The 21,413-nt window shown below is 49.0% G+C and overlaps 6 protein-coding genes across 6 annotated transcripts; 1 reads left to right on the top strand and 5 right to left on the bottom strand.

Annotated features, from left to right (window-relative positions):
* Window positions 1-1,581: 1,581 nt before the first annotated feature.
* Window positions 1,582-2,131, bottom strand: AtWU_07897 (uncharacterized protein; the record flags this gene model as incomplete). The annotated part of the gene is made up of 4 exons (XM_035503006.1): window positions 1,582-1,699; window positions 1,752-1,808; window positions 1,898-1,974; window positions 2,054-2,131. The coding sequence occupies 4 exons, from the start codon at window positions 2,129-2,131 to the stop codon at window positions 1,582-1,584; spliced, it is 330 nt and encodes a 109-aa protein (XP_035358899.1).
* A 3,647-nt stretch (window positions 2,132-5,778) lies between these two features.
* Window positions 5,779-8,081, top strand: AtWU_07896 (lipopolysaccharide kinase; the record flags this gene model as incomplete). Its single annotated transcript, XM_035503005.1, has 3 exons — window positions 5,779-7,097; window positions 7,162-7,239; window positions 7,289-8,081. The coding sequence occupies 3 exons, from the start codon at window positions 5,779-5,781 to the stop codon at window positions 8,079-8,081; spliced, it is 2,190 nt and encodes a 729-aa protein (XP_035358898.1).
* A 1,101-nt stretch (window positions 8,082-9,182) lies between these two features.
* AtWU_07895 (carboxylesterase family protein) lies at window positions 9,183-9,622 on the bottom strand (the record flags this gene model as incomplete). Its single annotated transcript, XM_035503004.1, has 2 exons — window positions 9,183-9,285; window positions 9,375-9,622. 2 exons carry the CDS (start codon window positions 9,620-9,622, stop codon window positions 9,183-9,185), a joined length of 351 nt encoding a protein of 116 aa, XP_035358897.1.
* Window positions 9,623-10,472: 850 nt separating this feature from the next.
* Window positions 10,473-14,161, bottom strand: AtWU_07894 (GPI inositol-deacylase; the record flags this gene model as incomplete). Its single annotated transcript, XM_035503003.1, has 6 exons — window positions 10,473-10,707; window positions 10,753-10,979; window positions 11,025-11,190; window positions 11,238-12,603; window positions 12,651-13,500; window positions 13,586-14,161. The coding sequence occupies 6 exons, from the start codon at window positions 14,159-14,161 to the stop codon at window positions 10,473-10,475; spliced, it is 3,420 nt and encodes a 1,139-aa protein (XP_035358896.1).
* Window positions 14,162-16,015: 1,854 nt separating this feature from the next.
* Window positions 16,016-17,682, bottom strand: AtWU_07893 (sugar transporter family protein; the record flags this gene model as incomplete). Its single annotated transcript, XM_035503002.1, has 3 exons — window positions 16,016-16,669; window positions 16,732-17,406; window positions 17,473-17,682. 3 exons carry the CDS (start codon window positions 17,680-17,682, stop codon window positions 16,016-16,018), a joined length of 1,539 nt encoding a protein of 512 aa, XP_035358895.1.
* A 1,529-nt stretch (window positions 17,683-19,211) lies between these two features.
* Window positions 19,212-20,589, bottom strand: AtWU_07892 (reverse prenyltransferase; the record flags this gene model as incomplete). The annotated part of the gene is made up of 2 exons (XM_035503001.1): window positions 19,212-19,323; window positions 19,376-20,589. The coding sequence occupies 2 exons, from the start codon at window positions 20,587-20,589 to the stop codon at window positions 19,212-19,214; spliced, it is 1,326 nt and encodes a 441-aa protein (XP_035358894.1).
* Between the last annotated feature and the right edge of the window lie 824 nt (window positions 20,590-21,413).

Below are 21,413 nucleotides of genomic sequence, written 5' to 3'. Positions count from 1 at the left end.
TGCCCTTCTATAGATTTGAGCTCGTCTGACCAAGATATAATGGAGCCATTGCGCTTGATACGCTCTGCGTGAACAAGAAAAAAAACTGGGTTGTGGAAGTAATGGCGACTGCTCACAAGGTTGCCCAGCATAGGGGCTATTCAATACTGAATGTTAGATACGTTGATGTCATTCTCGCTATGTGGAGATGCCAGAACTGAGATGGAACTTGCATTCACTCCTCTTTTAGAGACTCACTCCGGGATAATTTCTTGAGAGCAGCGATCCAGAAGAGATCTTGATAAAGACATTAAAATTGAGGTGGCTTTCGGCTATCGCGAACCAACCACGGCTCATCTGGTCATAGATCGGGTGCAATGTCACGAAAGCATCTCCTCTTCTTTGTGGAGAGAATTCTCAGCCCAGTGGCGTCTACCTTCCAGGTGATACTGGAATGTCTGCGTGCAGAAGGCCAAGCTTCTGTATACGTAGCATCACTGCACGGACCCAACCAATCATTATGGTTTGCGATAACGCCTTCTTTTGTTGGTCAGTAATTCTGGCACTTGGCATGTCAGCGTGCAGACTAGCTTTGTGCCCAAATTTGGCTGTCTTCCTTCGCACACTGACATTGCGGCAATGACGCTTATTCGTTCCGTAATATTATATAGATAACAACCTCAGGAATTTGGCGACGAAGTCAGGTTCATTACGAAATGCTGGCTATGTGTCTCGGGATCCCGCCGGACCTAATGGTGCAGTCTTCCGGACAATACCCTGTGTATGTAGCCATTTTCGTCAGTATTGGTGGATGAGTTGGGATTATTTGAGTAAGGTATTCGACAGTGACCCCTTCCCACGAGAGGAACCCCGACGAGACCACAGATCCGTCGGCAAGCTTGAAGGGAAGATGGTTCAGGGCCGAGGAGAAGGCCCTGAGGGGAGACTGGGGAGGTCTGAAGCATTTATGTACATGTTCTAAGGCCACTAGAATGTCAATTCAAGCATTGGTAATTCACATGAGTAATAAAAAGCACCTTAGCAAACAAATGGTGACTGAAGTGCCTGCTACTGTGAATACTATGTCTTCCTAGACAAATCTGACACATTGGGAATAATGGAGGACTTATAAATTTCTTGAGGTTTCACTTTCCCTTCATTACACCGGCACATTCCAGTTCCCTACGCTATTTTCTTTTCTTTCTTTCTTTCTTCTTCTTCTTTCTTCTTCTTCTTTTTTTTTTTTTTTTTTTTTTTTTCTTCGATTAGCCATAGGAAGTTGCCGTGAATCAGCACTGCTGTGGGGTCATTCCTATCACCGATCTTTTTTCTAGAGCGGCAGATGCCGATAAAACTGCCTTTTGAGCTTATTCAAATGAAAAGTCGTGGATCTCTTCTATGAGATAGTCTTGCCGCTATCTGCATGACAGTCATTCTAGTCTGACTAGGTCTGATGTAGCTAGAATCCGCTCAAGATATGTTACTATCAAAGCCTTTGAAGAACTCATGAAGTATATAGACTAATAAGCATTGGAAACCAAATTGAATTGAGGTCTGATAGGTGTGGAACTACGACTAATAATAGTTCGAGGCGACACTCAATTAATTATCTTCATCAGTTGCGAAAGTACAGAGAACACCAATCCAGGTTTCAGAGTCCGGGAATTGAGCCACATTCTCATTGATGTCCTGTTTAACATCGCCTTGACAGTAGTTATTTCTAATTCTGTTAGTTGCTTGATTGATTGGAGCAAGAACGAGCGCCACCATACGGATACAAACTGCAAATCTCCTCCTCCGAAATGCGGATAGATCCAATCCGGGCGTCACTATGTTATCAACAGTCAGTTAGTCGGTTTCCTAGTCAGCTACCTCGCGTTTTAGATGAGGTGGTTGGGGGGCAAGGGGTGACACTCACCCTGGCAAAGTGGTGCAACTAGTGGTGGCAGCGGTGCCATCACTACCATGAAAGTTCGCCTGCGGAAATAGCAATGTCTGGACCCAAAGTAAGCATTACACATCGAGAATAAGTGATACGAAAGTGCAAAGGTAGCAATGGCCGGACTTGACTTACGTGCTCATAAAGTGTAGACTGCGCTGAAGTAAAGCTTGCCATAAGGGCAGCCGAAGACAGGGCAGCCAGAAATCTCATTGTGATATAAGCAGTACAGACGAGACAAAGATGAGAAGCCTAGATGGATGGTAAAACTCAGCAGCCTGTTCAGAAGGGAATAGGCGTATATATGTATGCTTGCACGTGGATAGGTGGCAGCGACCGCGAGGAACTCAATCGCCGAAAGAAAAGAAAACCGCTTCGCCCCAAAATTAAAAAATGCAGACATTCCGACACAAGACTGGGAGTTGAGAATGCCCCTTTTTCATTTTGTCCGCGGATAGACACACTGCCATCATTCTTTCACCTCCTTCCCGCCGTCTCCGCACTTGTCTTTCAGCTCTGCCACTCATAGTCCAGACATGGCAGAAGCCCCTAGATGTGTTGTGTTACTGTACGGATTTATTTGCTTACTGCGTCGGTTCACTCTCTCACGCAATCATCTAAGCCTCGTCTGGAAAGCCACTTTGCAAAGCGCGAGGAAATGGCAACTTTAGTTTCCAGTGCGCAATGGTACCCATACATGCTCGCAGGTTGGTAAGGGAAGTATAGTCATATGGAACGCAAGACTTGCACCATAGTAATGTCATATAATGTGGACCTAGCTCCGATCGCGTTGTGGTGGGAATGTGAAGGGGGCAACTTGATGAGGAAGTGTGCAATTCAGAGGGTAAGATGGCTCAATCAAAAGAAACACAATAATTTAGAGTAATTCTCTGCCCAGTTACATAGTAGATCAACAGTGGATAGAGCAATTCATTGAATCATTATCATTTTACTATATCACCAATGCGTAGCCCATCAGTGAGCACTTATATTGCAGGAGAATGTTCACTGACAGTTTCGAAGACTACTGAGAATGTATAAGATTACCTCTATAGCTATTGGGGGTACATAGGTAGTGATGAGAGCTTTTGAGAAAAGAGTTCTCAAGGGCCGAATGATTGTTCATGTGAGTGGGGGGTCACATTCTCGAGGTATAGAATGCCGCCGCGGAGATCTAATTATAATTATATTGGTTATCAACTGACATTGGGAAAGAGAACCTGCGGAGTATGCGGACCTTCTTAGAATATGTATGTCTTTCCTTGGAGTGGTAAATTCCGATTCTCCGTCTTCTAATGTCTGACCAGCCATGAGAAATTGCTGAGATGCCATTACCGCAGAGATCCCGTCCGGGATATGGCTACAAAGTGAAGCTTGCTCCCGAAACTTCTTTTATCCAGTCGAAGTTTATAGACTATGACATGTTGGCTGATGCTTGGCCCCCTGACATATACCAACACAAAAGCCAACATTCATGTAGCTTTGTAACATGTGATAATTGATGGATAGAAATTGAAGTCATGAAAATGCTTTGTTTTCCATCATTCGACAGTGAAAGGCGCATCGGATGGTTGAAGCAGAAATCCGTGAATACAAAGCCAGGATAGTGACATGTGTGTTCACATGAGTGGTGATTGTTACAGCCATGTCAATCAGTATTCTTGCTCTTACAGCTAAGTCAAAATCTAGCAGAAAGAGCTATGGATGCTACTGATTCTTTGAATATTGATGTAATCTAGTCTCCAATGTTCATCTCATTCTGCCAAGATTCCTATAAAGCACTGCAGGGTTTATGCTTAAACTCAATTATACATGAAATCCCGAATTCCATGCGGACTTCCCCGCTATTCAAGCAGCGCTCACTTTCTTGCAAAATAATCTCAATGATTGCATCTACAAATATCACCATCCCCCCCTTCAAAGCTTTTGGTAGTCAAACCTTCAATAACCATCCACCTCACCCTACCGGACTGATACCATTCTGATCAATCTCACGTTCACCTTCGTTTGAAATATGGATTGTGAGGGCTCACCGGATTACAAGGCTCTCTACTTCGAAGCCAAGGCAGAACTGGACAGAGAGAGGGAAAGAACCAGGAAAGCAGAGGAACGCGCTGATATGTGTTTGAAGGTGGCTAGTGGAGCACAAGAAAGAGAAAAAGAAACACAAGAAGAACTGCATGAAGCACGGGAGAAAATATATAAAGCACGACAGAAAATGTATGAAGCAATAGGAAGAGAATTTGATGCACACAGAGAATGTCAAGAAGCACAAACAAGAGAATTTGATGCATGGTGGAGAAGTCAAGAAGCACGAGACAGAAATTATGCAAGAAAAAATAGTGAATGAGCAACAGCTAAAAGAAGATGGAGGACATTAAGAGTCTGATGAATCACAGAAACAGGAAGTGGAGGAACAGTGGGTAAGGAAAGAAGCGGAAGAATAGCAGGACTAGTTAGCAGGCAAGGAATTGAAAGCTGCAGCATCTACTCTAAAATACCGCAATACATACTCTGAGAGAATTGAGAGCAGTCTCAATGTGTACAGGCCTTTATCATGCACTTAGAAATGCATAGTTGGAATACCTTGATTCCCATTACCCCAACATTGCACTCAGGAATCCTCTTAGTCCTGTCGGTGATCACTATAGAGATGCTCGCCTTTTGTTAACCACACTCTCATACTATCAGTAACAGCCCGAGGTTGGTGCAAAAAAGTTTTGAATTGGAGATTGTTTTATAGAGAAATCCTCGCTACGAATGCACCCTAGACTTGTGATATATGTTAGATTCCTTGCTGCTATTGTTTTGAGTTACTTCTACTTGCGGACACCCCACTAGGGCCCATGGAACCCTCAAACAAATCTATTTGATGTACATACTTAGATTGAAGTAGGCATTACTAAGGGCAAAATTGGTGTGCTTAGTACAAGTCTGGATTTACCTAGGCTTTTCAAAATCCTGGCAAGCCAAGAATGCAAACATGCGGGTAAACGTGCGCGGAAGACACCTGTGAAAACGACCATAAAGTTACTCATTCAAGCGTCCTTGAAATCATACACAAACACTCAGGACATGTGCCCATACAGCTGTGTCTCCCCACCCTAGCCCTTCGTTTGATCAACGCGACTTATTGGGAATTCAAACTTCTGGAAGTTTGTGTCACTTTAGACTGGTCGACCAGAAACTTCTACTCCTGATACGCGGGTCTCGCCAGGCAGAATCTCCCTTGACTCATTGTAGTATCATGAACTCGCCCAAAGATCGCTCTATGCCTGACGCTGAAGGGTTGTAATTTGGAAAGTTCATTTGTGTTTGAGCTGTCAGCACCACGTTTGTTTGAAAGACGGGATGGTACGTGGTTACCGCTTTGATGTTATACAGTGGCTCTACGATGCAGAATAGCAAACACCGAAATCCTGGACAAAGGGAAAAACAAATGAAGTGCCCACCCATCCAGATTGGCGTCGGCGTCATGGCTTGAAGAACAGGAAAGGTCTTTTCACATTTCTGATCGGAAAGGGAAAACAGCATGGACCTCCAGCTGGTCTCCGAAAGAAGGCAAGATGGATTTGATTTGCGTGTCTACGATACGGGTTTCTCCGTTTGTTGGTACGACCTCATCAATGGAAGACTTTCTGAGGTAGCTGCACTGGCTCTCCCCCTCATCAGCCCCCCTTGATGGACGCAGCTACGAGATGGTATAAATTGATAGCTCACATCCACGGCCAGTTGGCGTTCTTCGCTGTCTATTTCTATACAGAGCTCTCCAATCAACTCTTCGAAATTCTTCCATTGTGTGTTTTTGCCACTCCAACAGCTGCATTATCTTCACTTTTCCCATCGTATATCCACATATAATGGGTGGTGACAGTTCCCCTGAGTACAAGACTCCCCCGGAAAGGATTTTTGAAGCAGATAGCGCGGGTAGTGCAGCACATACAACAGCTGATACAGCAAGTCAACAGGCTGATGTAGCAGAGGAAAGTGCTGCTACACTTCAAAGGGCTCGTGCAGCCATACAAAATGCCAAGGAAGACAAGCTACGGGCTCAGGAAAATGCGAAGAGAGCACGGGAAGAAGGGGAACGGTTTAGAGAGGAATTGGAGGTGGAGAGGGAACGATCGAGACGTACGACATTTGGAGAATTCCTTCAATACTGCCACATCATATTTTCAGAACCCCTTAGAGTCGAAAAACTCACTCGCTGCACAAAGGGAAAGATTCCGCAGCCCAAAGGAAAATACTGCCCCTTGAAGCTGGAGCTATGGAAAAGTTGTGATACCGAGCAACAGAAGATCTACCGGGCTGTTCGTTATTACCTTGAGCCGCCAGGAAGTGCTGCATTAAGACTCTTCACATCTCGTCTTGGTTTGGAAAGCATGGGCGAATATTTTGACAGGCCAATAGGCAGTGAGCGAGATGTGGCAGCTTTTGAACAGTTTACCGTGGAGAGCCAAGTCCAGAAGATTCTTACGGAGCTCTGCAATATACCGGCCGCAAGAGCTGAATTTCGTTTGGGCAGTGGAGTTCGGTTCGACAGTCATGCAAATTGTCTTGATGATGTCGAAGCCGACAAACAGCAAGACCGGACAGCGGACGGAAAGGACGAGGAGTTATCAAATTGCCAGCATCTGAGACCAGAACAATATTGCATCTACCAAGTCGATGGTGGAAATAACAAGCTGATAATGACAGTTGGGTACAAGCCACCGCATATACTCCATGTCGAAAATATCCGCTTGGGACTGCGTCCCATGAAATTCTGGAAGGAGATACTGGATGCTAAAACCATTCCCAACGATCTGGAAAAGAAGATAGAGTATGATGCGGCTTTTCTAACCGGTTCCGCTATTGTTCAAGCGTATCATGTTATGATAACGAAGGGACTTGAGTATTCCTATGTGAGCACTGGGCTAGCATTGATCATGTTGCGAGTCCCCTACGACAGTCCGGGTACTCTGTACTACCGTCTCTTTGAGCCTAATAGTGAAATAACTTCACAAGATGACAAAGGACTCACGGCTCCATTAACACCCGTGGCGCGTGTCTTGGGTTTGTGTCTAATGAGCTGTAGCTCGACACTTCGTGATCAGAATTGGCGAGATACGGCAAAAAGGGACCTGCCGATTTGGACAGCAAGCTTCAATACCACGCCTTTCAGAGCCACGCAAACTGAGTTGAACCAAGTCCGGCTGCTTTGCGGAATTCTTACACCGCAACCGTCGAGGACACCTCCGCAGAAACCTCGACAACGTGCCAGCCATCCCAATTTTCTATTATGTCGCCGACAGAAGACTGCAGGATGCCGACTCCGACTCGTATGCGGCGCCACCTAACCCCGGACGCAGATACCAATACAGGCCCCAGGAGACAAAAGCGTCGAATCAGCGAGAATGCTGAGCCATCGGGGATCCAAAAGAACCTTAAAACTAGGGAAAATGACTCCCACAAAGATACAGCCCAATTTTGTACCCAGCGTTGTTTTCTTGGTCTGCAATATGGGAGAAGTCTGGACGAACAGTGTCCGAACGTAGCGCTGCACCGGCTAGGTGCAAATGGCGACCATCACCAGATTCTTCCTGAAACGTTGGTCCGAAAAATCGAGAAACAGCTTAATAAAGAAGTTGGCCATGGGTGCACGCCCATCAGTGGCTGCGCGTCAACCGGCCCACTATTTAAAATTACATCTTCGACACTTGGGTATACTATGGTTGGCAAAGGAGCCTCATCTGATCTTTGGAAGGAAAAAGTCTCTCATGAAGCAGACATTTACCGCATACTTCACCAAGCGCAGGGATCTGCAGTTCCTGTTGTCCTTGGGACAGTTAATCTGAGAATGGCTCACTTTTCGCATGGAGCCGAGATCGACCACATGCTCCTCATGGCTTGGGGAGGGGAACGGATCGAGAATTGCGAGGACAAGTCCTTTAAAAGCGAAGTCAAAAGATCTGAAAAGGAGATCCGCTCTCTTGGAGTCATACATCATAATATCCAGCCCCGAAATACGTTGTGGAACCCCGAGCTACGCCGGGCGTTGATTATTGACTTTGATCGTTCGCAACTCGATTCACTTCCAATCGAAAAGCGGCAATTCTTGATGGGGAAGAAAATCCGCGACCTCTACGGCCGAAAGCGACCATCTTCAGTTCCACTCGAGTAATGAGTTATATTTCAGCCTGATTTCTCTCACAATTGCTGCCTGGCAAGAATCAGCGGGTTTTCACGAGCCGTTTGTCGATGGCGCGAGGCTTACCGTTTTTTATAGACACAGCTGAAGTGTGCTGCCTTTCTCTCTGCCAGATATTTTGTTCTGCACTAGCTGAGGGATTCATATAGTATTAAATTCAATTTCTAGGGAAGAGAAATTGAAAGGTTCTGTGCATGAGCGACTCTTCTTGAGCTTCTAAGCGTGCATATTCCTGTAGATATCTTGAGGGATCGGAGTAACAATCGACCTGTATAGATGAGACCAAGATCAGCTGATACCGGTTGTCTCAAGATTAAAACCCAACTTTCTGAACAAATAAACTTTACATACATTTATCTACATTTACAAGAAACATACACTAAGCAGGCAGTATAATTCAAGGAATTTGCCTTCAGCCGACATATGTACATCACATGCGCGCAAAATTCAACTATCATTCAGCCTGATATTACCGCTGCTTTGGTAACTGCACCTAACACAACTGTTTCCCATCAAGACCCCCACATCCACCTTCACAGGCAAACATCATTCCTCTGCTCAGGCGCAACCTCCCTACCTATACACCCTCAACCTTAAACATGTCCTTTTTCTGCCACTACCAATCCCACCTCCCTCGAACCCAAACGGACCACGAACCCTCACCTCTCATCGAAGCCTTCGAAGAGGCACGAAAGGCAGCCCACTCAGCACGAGACATGGCGGTACATGCACAAAAGGCAACCGAAGAAGCCAAGAAGAACTATGAAAAATCAGAAGAAAACTTCCACGAGGCCTATCGAAGGTATACCGAAGCACGAGAGAGACTAGATGACGCGTTAGAAAGGTTAACTGAGTCGGCGAGGAGGTTTACTGAGGCGTTGGAGAGGTATGAGGCAGTATTTGAGGGGGTGAGGCGATAACCAATCATGTCATGGATATGGAAGGTGGAAGGTGGAAGGATTATAGCTCGTAGACTGCTTCTTGTTGAGTTCTGTTTCCTTTCTGTCTAATGCGAGTAGCATTATGATATATGAACTATGAATTTCACAATGAAAGCAGAATACTAGATTGTAATCAATAATACGTCGCCAGGAGCTCAATCTTCTTGACCACTTCCTCCCCACTCTTGTTGAACATCGACAATGTCAATTTACTCCCCGATTGGGTACCCTTATACCTACACACAACCCCACATATTAGCAATTACTCATCTACTCCGAAACCAATACTCCTATAGAAAGGGGAAAGAAGGAGTAAGGCAAGTACCAGTAATAAGTAGTCTCCCTCTCCCCATAAAAGAACTCAATCTCCTTCTCCCCCGTCGACGTAATAACCGCCTTATCGACAGTCCCCTGCGCAAAGGAATTGGCTTTTGCCTGTCCGGCCGCATCCTTAGTCCATTGGTGAACGACAGCCACTTTTTCGCCCTGTTGCATGTTGTTGCTGAAGATGACGGCGAAGAGTTCGTTCGTGGCGTAGGGCGGGTAGGTAAGTTTGCCAAAAAAGATGAGCATTTTGGCTTGTTCCTTATAGTTCGGGGGCCTCGTGGGTATATTTGTTGATTGTTGAATTTAGGTATAGCTTTAAGGGATGTGAATTGGATCTTATATGAATTATATACGTGATAAGAAACCGGAATATATGGAAGCTGACAAGCTCTGCATGCGCAGGAGTCGAGATACAAATCCATAGACCAGGGATATCTTGGACTATATCCTATCTGGTGACAGCTAAATCTCTTCTTGGCTCGGGCGCGTGTCTACTATGAGGTCAATGTACTACTGCATCTGACCAGATTTAGCAGCTCGATTTGGAATCAGTCTTGTCTCGTGGTAGATGTCCGTGGATATGAAGTGGTCAGCAATCCTACTTCGGGACCTGCTGCGCCATGTCTAATGTGGCTTGGATATAGCGTAGAATGATCAAGGCACTCGACTGAAGAGGCATGATGTGCAAATATTCTAGGTTATAGATGTCGTCTAAATCAACGATAGTGGGAAAATATGAACAGCAACACCGTCTCTCGTCACTATTACCCGGCCAAAGTCTATTTCCAGATCCAACCGTATATACAAACACACTCTCGGACAGTATCAACAACACACACAAAGCTAATAAGATACATCCCTCCGCCATCACAGATCCCACCTTCCGTCAGGATCACTCAAACACGATATAATATAAAATCATTCATATGAGCACATAACAAGCACAATCCTGTACAACGACCCACGGTCAGAAAACAAAAAGCAAACGCCGCTTCCAAGAATAGCAAAACGCCGTTAATCATGGTCCGCAACCGGTAAGATGCAACGGGACATATAATAGAAGAATAAAGGATAAGATATGTATGGTGTAGTAGAATTATGGTTTTTTCTTCATGTGACTACTCCCTGGTTCGGCCGAGGAGTTCGCGTCGTCGCCTTCTAGGATGCGCCAAAGTCGGCGGGGTGAGAAGCCGCTGCTGAAGAGGTAGATGCCCACGAGCCAGGCGGCGAAGAGATTAGTAAGGTGATGGAGAAGGTAGCCGTAGGAGACGCCGTAGACTGCGGAGTAGATGGCAAGGGCGAAGAGAATGAGGGAGGTGACGTTTTTTAGCCTGTTCAGTTAGTTTTGAGTTTACACTAGTATTGAAGGAGCATACCGTGAGCTAACTCGAGGGACCATCGTTCCTGTCGTCATGGCCTCAACGAGCAGGATAAATGGCATGATTGACAGCACATTGTGGTGGGAGGAGAATGGCATGAACCAATGCACCACAAGGTTATGTGCCCACACGAGCAGGACTAGGATGTTGATCGGCAGGATCCACAGCATCAGGAGAAAGATCGAGTATGTAAGATTGGCGAAATTATAATGAGTCGTAGATTTCTGTGATTATTAGCAAACGCAAGTCAACAATGCAAGTATGCATACCGTCTCTTTCGCATGCCATTGGGCTCGCACGCAAGTAGCGAGCTGCACAATGCACGCCACCATATAGGCAAACTGATACGGGATAGTAGTCGCAACAAGAATCAGAAGAATAGCGGTGTTAATCAACCGCCGTCTGGGCGTAGGGGCCGAAAAGATGGGAAGGTTGCTGATATGGTTAGCATTGTGCATGCAAAATCATAGAGGATAACTCACCCCTTGTCATCACGCTTGATATACCCCGACTTGCTGTTCATCAGACCATAGAAGAAAGACAAAACCGACAGCAGGGACAGAGCCACATAATTCATCATCACGCACACGCCCACACTAATCAGACCGAACACAGGAACCAAGAACCAAAAGAATGCATCCTGCGATCCCAACAGTAGGTCATTCTTCGTAAAATCAATGGGCGACTCCGTGGAGTTGGTGCGCCAATGAAATGGATCATCACTTGGAGGCAGCGTCGTCGACGTAGCCAGGGAAGAAGCCAGCAACGACATTGCGAGCAGCAAAATAGGCAAAGACGACCGCAGTGTGCTATCCAACCCCTCGGCGAAGGTGATGAAATAACCCGTCTCGTCATAGACCTGAAACTGCTTGCGCAGAACCAAAGCAATAACCAGAATCGGAAAGGCAGCAAAAACGGTGCGGTACCGCATCACGAGCTCACCTAGACTACCCAGGACGTCCACCGACAAGGAGATGTCAACCGTTGACTCGCTGCTCGGATCTGTCCACAAATGGAAAGACACTCCACCCAGGGTGGCTTGCTCACGAAGAGGCGGAGGCATGAACGGAGCGACACCGTGCAGATTGACATTGACCTGCTTCACATTGACAAAGAACTTGGACTCGTGGGGATCAGGGATCGACTGGCGCAATAGCGGTGCAAACAGCTCGGGCTGTTCTCCGTAACCCCGGCGGACGATCTTAAGCTTGTAATTCAACAAACTCGAATGCAGCGCCGGAATTCTCACCTCGGTGAGCATTGGGCGGTTCGCCGGAAGTCTCATCTTCAGTCCAGCACTGAGCAAGCCGCCCAAGCCCACACGAGCTCGGATGACCGAGTCAGAGCTGTCGGAGAATTCCGCCACCACCCAGCCGCGAGTTGGAGACCGCGCTTTGTCGACCACTGCCACAAACTGGTGCTCGACCAAATCCTCCAGATCGTACTGGAGATACGAGAAAGGAGAGGTCCGGTCATACGCTTGCTTCGAGGTCCTCGTCGACGCTGGTAGGTGTATGCCATCCTCTGCAGCGTTCTTGCAAGCCAGGCGCGTCGAGCCGGCGCTGCTCCCGGAAAAGTCCATGTTCATCGAGAAAATGCTGGCAAACTTGCCGTTGTGCAACGGGAAGACACTGCAGAAGAGAACCTCCAATGTCCCCTGCTCTCCGGGGTTGTCTAATTTCTGATCTGTAAGAAGAGTAAACTTCTTCCCCGACACACCCTGCGGCGGAACGGGAAGCAGGTGGACGTTGGTATTCGGGCTGTGGCCGAGCTCGCGAAGAATTAGTCGCTGGCCTTGCGGCAGGATGATGTTGGTGCTATCTTCCAGCGTCAATAATGTAGATGGTTCTAATAACAGTTAGCAACAGTATCGACGAGTGCTATCGCATACGCACCTTTCTGTGGAAGCGTTCTTTCAGCGGTCGGCTCTAATCCAGTCAAATACCATTTCTTGAAGATCCGCATGCGCTCGGCCCTGGGCTTTGTCTGGCTGGCCCGACGGACATCCACCACGTCGAACAAGGACTTGATGATTGCCTTGCGGAACTGGTCACACCACGTAATTGACAGATGGTCCATTCCGATCCAGACATCAGGGATCGTCGATGTGAAGACCGTGAAGCCGTGCGTGTCCGGAACCAGCGACGAGATACTAGCGTAGTCCGACGGAACCACCGTATCGCGCGAACCACCCGCGATCGAGATCAGCGTAAGGTGCCACAGTGGGTTATTGTTCGCCCAGGTCTGGGAGTAGGCATCCCGCCAGTAATCGTTGATTTGCTTGTATGTATGAACGATGTCCGATTCGAACGAAACCGGGGGCTTTGCGTGCGGTGCAGACATGGTGACAATCGTATTGACCGAGTTTGCCTGGTAATTCGTCATTGTTAACGCCGTGCGTGCGACAATGCCTCCCATGGAATGCCCAACTAAAATCACCGCGCTGGGGTCGGGAAGGCCAGGGTCCCTCCGCGACCGTCGCGGATCATGGTAGAGCGAGAGGATGTATGACACGGCTTCATTGACATATTCCGCTTGATCGAGTAGTGTCTGGCCATGGAAGGCCGCCAGGTCTTCGTTGAAGTCGATCATGAAAAAGTCTAAGCTGCGGGTACCTGATTTGAGCCGCTCCTCATCATGTCGGACGACGTCGGCATAGTGTCTCGAGGCTTCGGCAGCCAGTGAGCGAACTTGTCGATAGCTGCCGGCATTTCCGGGGAGGAAGAGGACAGGGGCACCGTTTAACTGGATGTAGCAGAATACACAGTCAGCCTGCGATCGGGGAGGAAACGCCACAGCCACGCGGCACAATCATTGGCCAGGTACTTACGCCCAAGTTCTCCTGGTTGTACGGGTCGACACCCTCCTCCCGATAGAGGAACAGATTATACTTGCTCGCAAACCGGGTATGTTCCGTATCGAAACCCACCATGCGAAGGAAGGTGGGACTCATGACGGGAATTCCACAGCCATCGCCGCCAATTTGCCGTTCGGAGAAGGACCGGAGGATGAAGAAGAGAAATATCGAGGCGACCAGGGTGGTGAGCGCGGTCAGGATGGAAACGGGCCAGGGACTGCGGAGGCGCGACGGTCGAAAGCGGAGGTGACCGTCCGGGGAGGCTTCCATGGGCAATCGCTGGGAAGCCAGCGGCATCATAACGGCGGAGGAGCGGGATTCGGTGGAGGAGGAAGTGCGCCAAAGGCTAGAATTTCGGGAACGCGGGTTGGAGGCATCTCGACGAAGATCGAAGCTGGTGCCGGTCCTGGCAGCGGCCTGCGGACGCGATTTTTCCGGCGGATCGAGGACTTGAGGCGCAGGACTCGGGTCTGTCGGGGTGCGAGAGACGGGGGCCAGGGATTCTTCAGCGTCGTCCTCGGCTGGCGAGCCAGACGAGCGTCTGTGCATTGGAAGAGGCGGCGATCGAGATACTCATCCAGCACGTATTGGGGGGGGGGAAGAGCCGTGTTCGGAGGCAGAAGGGGAGGAGGAGGAGAAGGCGGTGGTGGTGTCTCGGGGGAAGAGGGTAGGATCGTAAGGAATCTGTGGGGGGGGAAGGAGGAGCAGCCAGGCGGCAAGGGGATCACGGCTGCTTGTTGGACCCTGAGGAAAAGGCTGGAATGCGCCAACGGATCGGATCGCGAGGAATTGAGCGAATGAGGGTTTGCAGCTGCCGGTCGGACCAAACGCAGGAGAGATATATTAGTCGCGTTGGAGATTGAAGCTGCTCGTCGTCTTCTTTGCGGTCTTCCCTCTACCTCCTGTGGGCGTTGAGATCGGACCCTTGCAGTCGGGGGGTTTGGATTGCGGACGAACGAGGGAGTAGCCGACCGGGGAAAGATGAGGAGGACAGAGAGATCCCAAAGAAAGGAAAGAAAAGGAAACCCGAAACGACCGGAGGGGAGAAGAGGTCGAAAGGAGAGGGAGGGAAAGATGAAGCCCGAAACGGAGGAGGAGGAGGAGGAGCGAAGAGCGTAGCAAACGAAGACGAGCAAGTGAAATGAAAGTAAGTTGTAAGGGAAAGTGAGAGCAGCGCCAGTCCCGGTCCGGGGCTTGGCGGTTCTGGTCGGCGTCTCTCTTTCGCTGCCCTAGCTCTTTGTGTCGGGGTGACGATCTCAATTCTTTCTTGACTCGTGAGGTGGAACTGAAAAAAATCCAAGTTCAGATAAACGGTATCTAATGCATCTGCATTGCAAATAGAAACGGTGGGTAGGGGGCGAAAAAGAGAAAGATGAGGTGACGATGTTCGAAACCCCGAGGTAGTACCGTCAGGATACATCTACCAGGAAACTAAACTGATTGATGTCAGAGACAGAAGGGGAGGGCCCATAGAGTATCCCTCCATCTCCGCACTGAATAATGACAGCCATCAACATGTTGGTAAGAACCATGAACCATAAGCTCAGCACTCCAACTCAAATTAAGGTCATGAATCAATCAGACCCTGAGAAAAGAGCGTCGCCGATCTCCGCTCCACGAGATTGCGATGCCAATGTCCGAGAGTGGATCCATTTTTCCCTTGATCTCGATCTAAACTCAAACAACTAGCTATTTCTACTGGTATTCTATACAAATAATTCGTTAGTAATGGTATCCTACGAGTAGAAAGTATATTTCCAACGTGCATTACAGGACGGACTGTCAGCATCCCGGTTCACTGCATTGGAATGAATGCAGTTTAGTTCCAATCCGTGCGGGGTTGGCTGGTTGGTTGCCTAAGGAAGAAATCCCCTGACCGGCTGGCTGTATAAAAGGGTCTGTGTGCCCAGGGGAAAAGACCACTATTCGAACATTTTTGCTTACTTCCTGCCATCAACATTATCTATAGTTTAGTAAGTTAAAGCTTTCTTTGCCACTCAATAAGAGATGATTACAATGATGAGCCTCCATCTTCAACCCGGTGATCGGTCCCAAAGGGGATTGATGAGCATCGATTATTAAGCAGATTCTGATGTCTTTCTTACTGCTTCTACAATCAATATCGGTTGTTATTGTACCAGTGCCTGGACTAATGATATCGATTACCATGATTTAGGTATCTGCGACATCTCCACTGATCTGTTCTGTGTCATAGACTCTACAATGCGATAGGATGTTGGGCCAGGTGGAGTGAGACATCTCGGGACGGAGTCAAACAATGTACTAAGCCAACAAACATAGCGTACAATCTCATGCATTGTAATCGGCTATATAACATAATGAATATCACTCTTCTCATCACATCATAACATCATCAGCAGTACATCTAATCAACAGATCAAATCAACCCTCCACCATCCTCGACGTGCCCTTCTCTGGATCACCCTCTACCTCCACCTCCCCATCCGTTCCCCGTTGTGCCGCCACGACCGCCATATCACCATCATGCGCGACATCGAACTTGCGACCTAGCCTCTCGGGGCCGATCAGCGTCACCAAGATCGTATATCCATACACACAGCCCATAAAGATACAAATGACTTTGCCATATTGGTACCGCTTGGTACCCTCCTCTGTGGGGGGCAAGGGAAACCGTTCCCCGATCGTGGACTCGATCGTCGAACTAGCCGACGAGACGAGGTTGCCCAGCTGGTAGGCCGTACCCACCGCGAAGGTGCGGATAGCACCCGGCGACAGCTCCATCAGGTGGATGGGGATGACGCCCCATGCGCCTTGCACGCAGAATTGTTCAAAGAAGGCGGCGGCCATAACGCTGTGGTTCGTGACAAAAGTGTAGGGGTAGAGGAGCGCGCCGCCAATAATGCATATGAAGACGATGGAGAAGCGGCGACCAAAGATCTGACTGGCCCAGCCGCACGTAGTACCTCCGGTCAGGGCGCCGAGGTTGGCGACGACCTGGGTAACAGTAACGGCATCGGCGGAGAAGTTGAATTGGTTTTCAAGCATGGTTGGGTACAGATCTTGGGAGCCGTGAGACTGGGGTCTGGTTAGTGATGCCGAATAGACTAAATCGAGTAAAAGTATGCATCCAAACATACCATGAAGTTGAAGCCAGCCATGAGCAAGACCAGATAGATCAGAAGCAGCCAATGTCTCTTCAAGGCCGTATTACCCTCGGACAAGAATGTTGTAGTCACTCCACCGCGAACATGCTCTCGAGTGGCCTGGCGCTGAAGGAAAGTATCGGTCTCCGGCAGAAACATCCGGTAGATGATAATTAGCACGGGCGGACAGGCCCCAAACCAGTAGAGCGGTCGCCACCCATGAGAGGTGGTATTGACCAGGCCGCGTGCAAATGCGGTAGCCAGCAAGTATCCAAACGCATAGCCCTGCTGCAGCAAACCAGACACGATACCGCGCGCCTCCATGGGACAGTCCTCGAGCGCGGTCGCCGCGGCATTGCCGTACAACCCACCCATGGCGATTCCAAAGAGAGCGCGACAAGCCAAAAATTGTTTGTAGGTCTGACAGAAACCCGTACCCAGTTCCAACACGACAAACAAGAGGTTATTAACGATAAAGGGCCACTTGCGACCCCAGCGATCGGCAGCGACTCCAAATGTAATGGCGCCCACGGACCGGAGCATCAGCACCAAGGTGATGCCCCAGGTGATGTCGGTGACGGATTTGTCGAATGTCTTTGCAAGATCGGTGGCAGTCAAGGACACGGTGAAGAAATCGAAGGCATCCCAAGTCCAGCCGGCAAAAGCAACCTAGAACCGCGGTTAGTCATGGCGCAAGAAGAGTGTCCGGCGTTTGAGGTTTGGGATGAAACATACCCCAAAAAAGAGCCATTGCTTCCGATTGAGGAGCATGAGCGCTTTGAAGGGATTGGGAGCTGGGTTCATAGGAGGCACCAAGGTTGTAAGACGAGTGGTCATGTACTTGATGGGACTCATCGTGGGCTGTTCATCCTCGTCAGCAGCTGACAGCTGGACGGGAACGGGCACCCCCGTAGAGGGTTTGTCCCCTTCGTAGTAGTGGGACATGGTGGAATAAGGGAGGAAAAGAACCACGGCAAGAGCGCGTCTACGAGCGCTGCGCGGTTGGGTAAACAAGAAGGAAAAAGGGATGGCCTGGTCGGAGGAAAAAAAAGAAACGAACAAGCCATGACTGGCGGGGAGCAGGCTTTTATGCCCCGATTATCGGGCAGAAGGACGAAGCCCGTGAAATTGGAACAGAAAGCCGACGACGGTGAGCATGGCCGGACAGATGCCGATCCCTCCCATGACGAGCAGGAGGAAGATGCATCTTCCGGAACAGATGGGTCCCGTCAAGTCATCTGGGGAAGCTTTGGAAAGCTAGAGAGGAACAGAAAGCAACGAGAGAGGTTGGAAAGCTTAACGCCGCCCCTCAACCAGAGTTTCTGGGCAAATCGTAAATGACCAGGGGATTTCCTTAGTCAGGCCGGATGCCATCATCACGCTCTAGCACTGCTTGTTGTTCCTTTGTCTTTGTTTGTATGAGCACTTTATTTATTTTTGACACATCGTTGGCCATGTCAATTGCTCATCTGATGTCATCGAGTGCTCCGAGAGCCTACTACCTTTATTCCTTTCTATGAAAGAGTGTTATAACTCTCTCTCTCTGTGTGTGTTTCCCCCGCCAAGATTTCCCCAGATTTACTGCCAAGCGGCTCTCCAGCTCCAACTCCACCAGCCAAGCCCGCCTTGTCGCGGCTTGTCTCTTTCTCCCTCTTCTTGTTTCTTCCCCAGATCTGGGCTTCCATCTATGAAAAAGTCTCCATGGTATTCTCTGTTCTACCTCCTGTTTTTTACGCCGCAATTTAATGGCTGCACAGGGTCCTATCAACTCTAAATCAATTCCAGACCGCCAATGGCCGCCGGGGTAAGCGAACAACCCAAACCCTCACCCCCCGGCCGTGCGTGGCTCCATCGCGGGGTAAAACCCCGAGCTATCCTTACCCTTAGTTCTATCTAGTTCTATCTAGTCCCAGACTACCAACTCGCCTAGCAAACTTTTCCATCTTCCACTGGCATCCCGTCAGCCACCAACTTGCTCGCCAGGTTTTCCTCCCAACGAATCAACGGTTCTCGGCCCGGACACGAGACCCAGTTCGTTCCATCCCAAGAATCCTTCTGCGCGCGGATTTTGCCCGAGCGCCCCTCCCTCGTTGGCCGGATTACAATTTTTCTTCCTTCTCTCCCATGCTACCTGTCTTATCCATCGCTTCTCAGCTCCGCGGGGGTGCCATGGGGTGAATCAGTCCCCATCTCGGCTCTGGTCAGCTGGTACCGCACAATAGCCGGACGGTAGCCAATCCCCGCCGAGTGGAAAAGAAATTGGCCACCGTCTTACTTAGGAAGTAGCCTATATCCCTCTCTGGGGTTTCTTTCGATCCTAACCCTGCTTTGACTCACCGGTGTGGTGGTCGCACAGAACGCCTAGATGTCCGCCAGATGGTCACGTACGCATACGACTTTTTTTATGCGGTAGTTCAGTTCATAATAATACCATTGTGCGATGTTCATGATGATGATGATTCCAAGACTCGATTCTAGGCCAGGCTGGAGTGATAGTACACACTCACGTAGACCCCCGCCTGGCTGGTATACGCTAGTGACACCCACGAGTGAAGCCGGGCAGACAGCTCGAGGTCTTCATCCGGGCTGTCATCAACGTCAGTCGGAATAATTGTGATCGGGAAAGGGCAGAACTCACAACAGATACTGCACGTTAGCCACATAGCTCCGAGCCTCGTCCGCCCATCCGAGCGAGTCAAAGAAGCGCGCCAGCGTCTTGGCCACGAACATGTCGTTCCTCCCAAGAAGTGGGAGGTACAGCTTCGGGATGGGCTCGTCGCGGCACGGTCGGATCTCATAGTTCCACATCAGTATTGGCGCCTTGGAAGGATGTTGTCCTTGTTGACCGTTGCCCTCCAGCAATTCCCATAGCCGTCGGACCAACTCCAGGCCCTGCGTCGTAGCCGAATCCTTCAGCCTTCCACCCATGGTCCATACCTCCTTAACCTTTTCCATTCTTAAATCTCCAAGCACCCCATAAACCTTGATTCGGGACTTGGCCGAATCGACAAAATCCCAAGCCAGGTATGTGTACTCATTGAAGCCCCCACCTTCCTCCATGTACTCAATCACCTTCTGAACTGCCTCACTGTCTCTTCTCTCTGCTGTCACATTCAGCTGGTTCAACGAATCACGGAGTAATCGTTGCATAGGCATGCCAGATGCCTTCTCCTTCAGTCTGAGAAAAACATACCCCTTCGTATCCACACTAGCTGCCCCAACCCTCTCAAAAGTGAACCCTATATTATACATCGACTGCACTGAGTCCCTCTTAAACTCCCCTTGTTTCACCTTCAATGTTTCCATCTCAGTGATCCCAAAATCCCTAACAAAATGATGGTACAGCATGCGGTCAAGTCCTCCCAATGTAGACAGTCGACCAACCAACCGCTCCGTAGCAGTCTGATTGAATCGATCGTTGGATGTTCCCGCGAGCTCACAGATCGGCTCAATGCCCACACGAACAGTCGATGCATGGTGATCCTGAAAATTAACGCTCATCTCAATCGGCAAGTCCGTATAGGTCATAACGCTTGGCCAGCGCTGCGGATACGGTCCGAGAGCGGGGACAATGTGATTTCGTGCGAAGAGCAAATATTCGAATTGCATAGGCACAGAGTAGCCTGTTATTTGCAGCAGCCGACCAAGGAGTGGGCCAATGTTCCTCCACCAGGACGATTCGGCGGCGTTAGTTGAAGTTATGTATTTCACGATGATATCCCATGGTCTGTGGGTTGATTGGACGTTGATTCCAGAGCTCGCCTTCTGATGCTCAGGTGAAGCGGCAGGTGGTGATGCCTCCATACCTTTTGGATGAGATGAGGCTTCGTCGCCCAGGAAAGGTGAGGCCATCTTAGTTTAAACTATATCTCGGGTTATGATGCTCGCAGATCTGCTGGTCTAAGAGGTCAGTGTATTGCTCTTATACAAAAAGCAGTATGATCAAGAATTCCACCGTTCCCACTCCGAACGAGGTTGAGGAGTGTCGCACTTGTCTGTTGTGCGGGCATATATGCATTCTAAACAGAAAGGCACTACAAGGCGGGCACAAAGCCGATACCTGTGTAACCATTCAGATATGCAACGCTCGTTGAAATCCCTCACACTCCACTGCAGGTAGTAAATTTTCCGAACTCCGGTGTTACTGCCTGAAGTTTGTGGAGCGAGTTGGCGCTGAGAGACTCAGGCTTAGAGTAAACCGTGTCCCAGAAAAAATAGAAGATGCTTGTAGAGACCTCTATTGTGTCATGGAGATACTCTTCAGTAGGCGCAGACCAAGTCCCTTTACTGTTCATTTTGCAGAAGAAACTTTCAGAGCCTAGTTTAGTCCCTTTAAGCTAAGGTAAGAGGGGGCTGGTGTGCAAATGGTCCACAACAATGCACAAACGTTGGACAGATGTGACATCTACCAGGAACATCGTACGACCTTAAATAACTGGCGATTGAAAGGCTCAACCTGCTATATGTCACAAGCATAGTACCAGTTCAGGCGATGTCAAGGGTGGGTTCTAGCCCGCTTAAGGTACTCCAGGACCGGCGTCTAAGATTGCAGGAAACGATAGAACAACTGCGGAAAAGGGATCTCAGATTCAGGGCCAATACATGTCCTGCTCGGGTTTCTCCGCTTCATGCGACTGTGAGAGTAGATGGACAATTTTGCCTCACACTCGAAAAGA

Source organism: Aspergillus tubingensis (genome assembly GCF_013340325.1).
Source record: "Aspergillus tubingensis WU-2223L DNA, scaffold_8, whole genome shotgun sequence".
In the NCBI taxonomy this organism is placed as follows: domain Eukaryota; kingdom Fungi; phylum Ascomycota; class Eurotiomycetes; order Eurotiales; family Aspergillaceae; genus Aspergillus; species Aspergillus tubingensis.
This window is presented reverse-complemented; position numbering and strand designations above follow the sequence as displayed.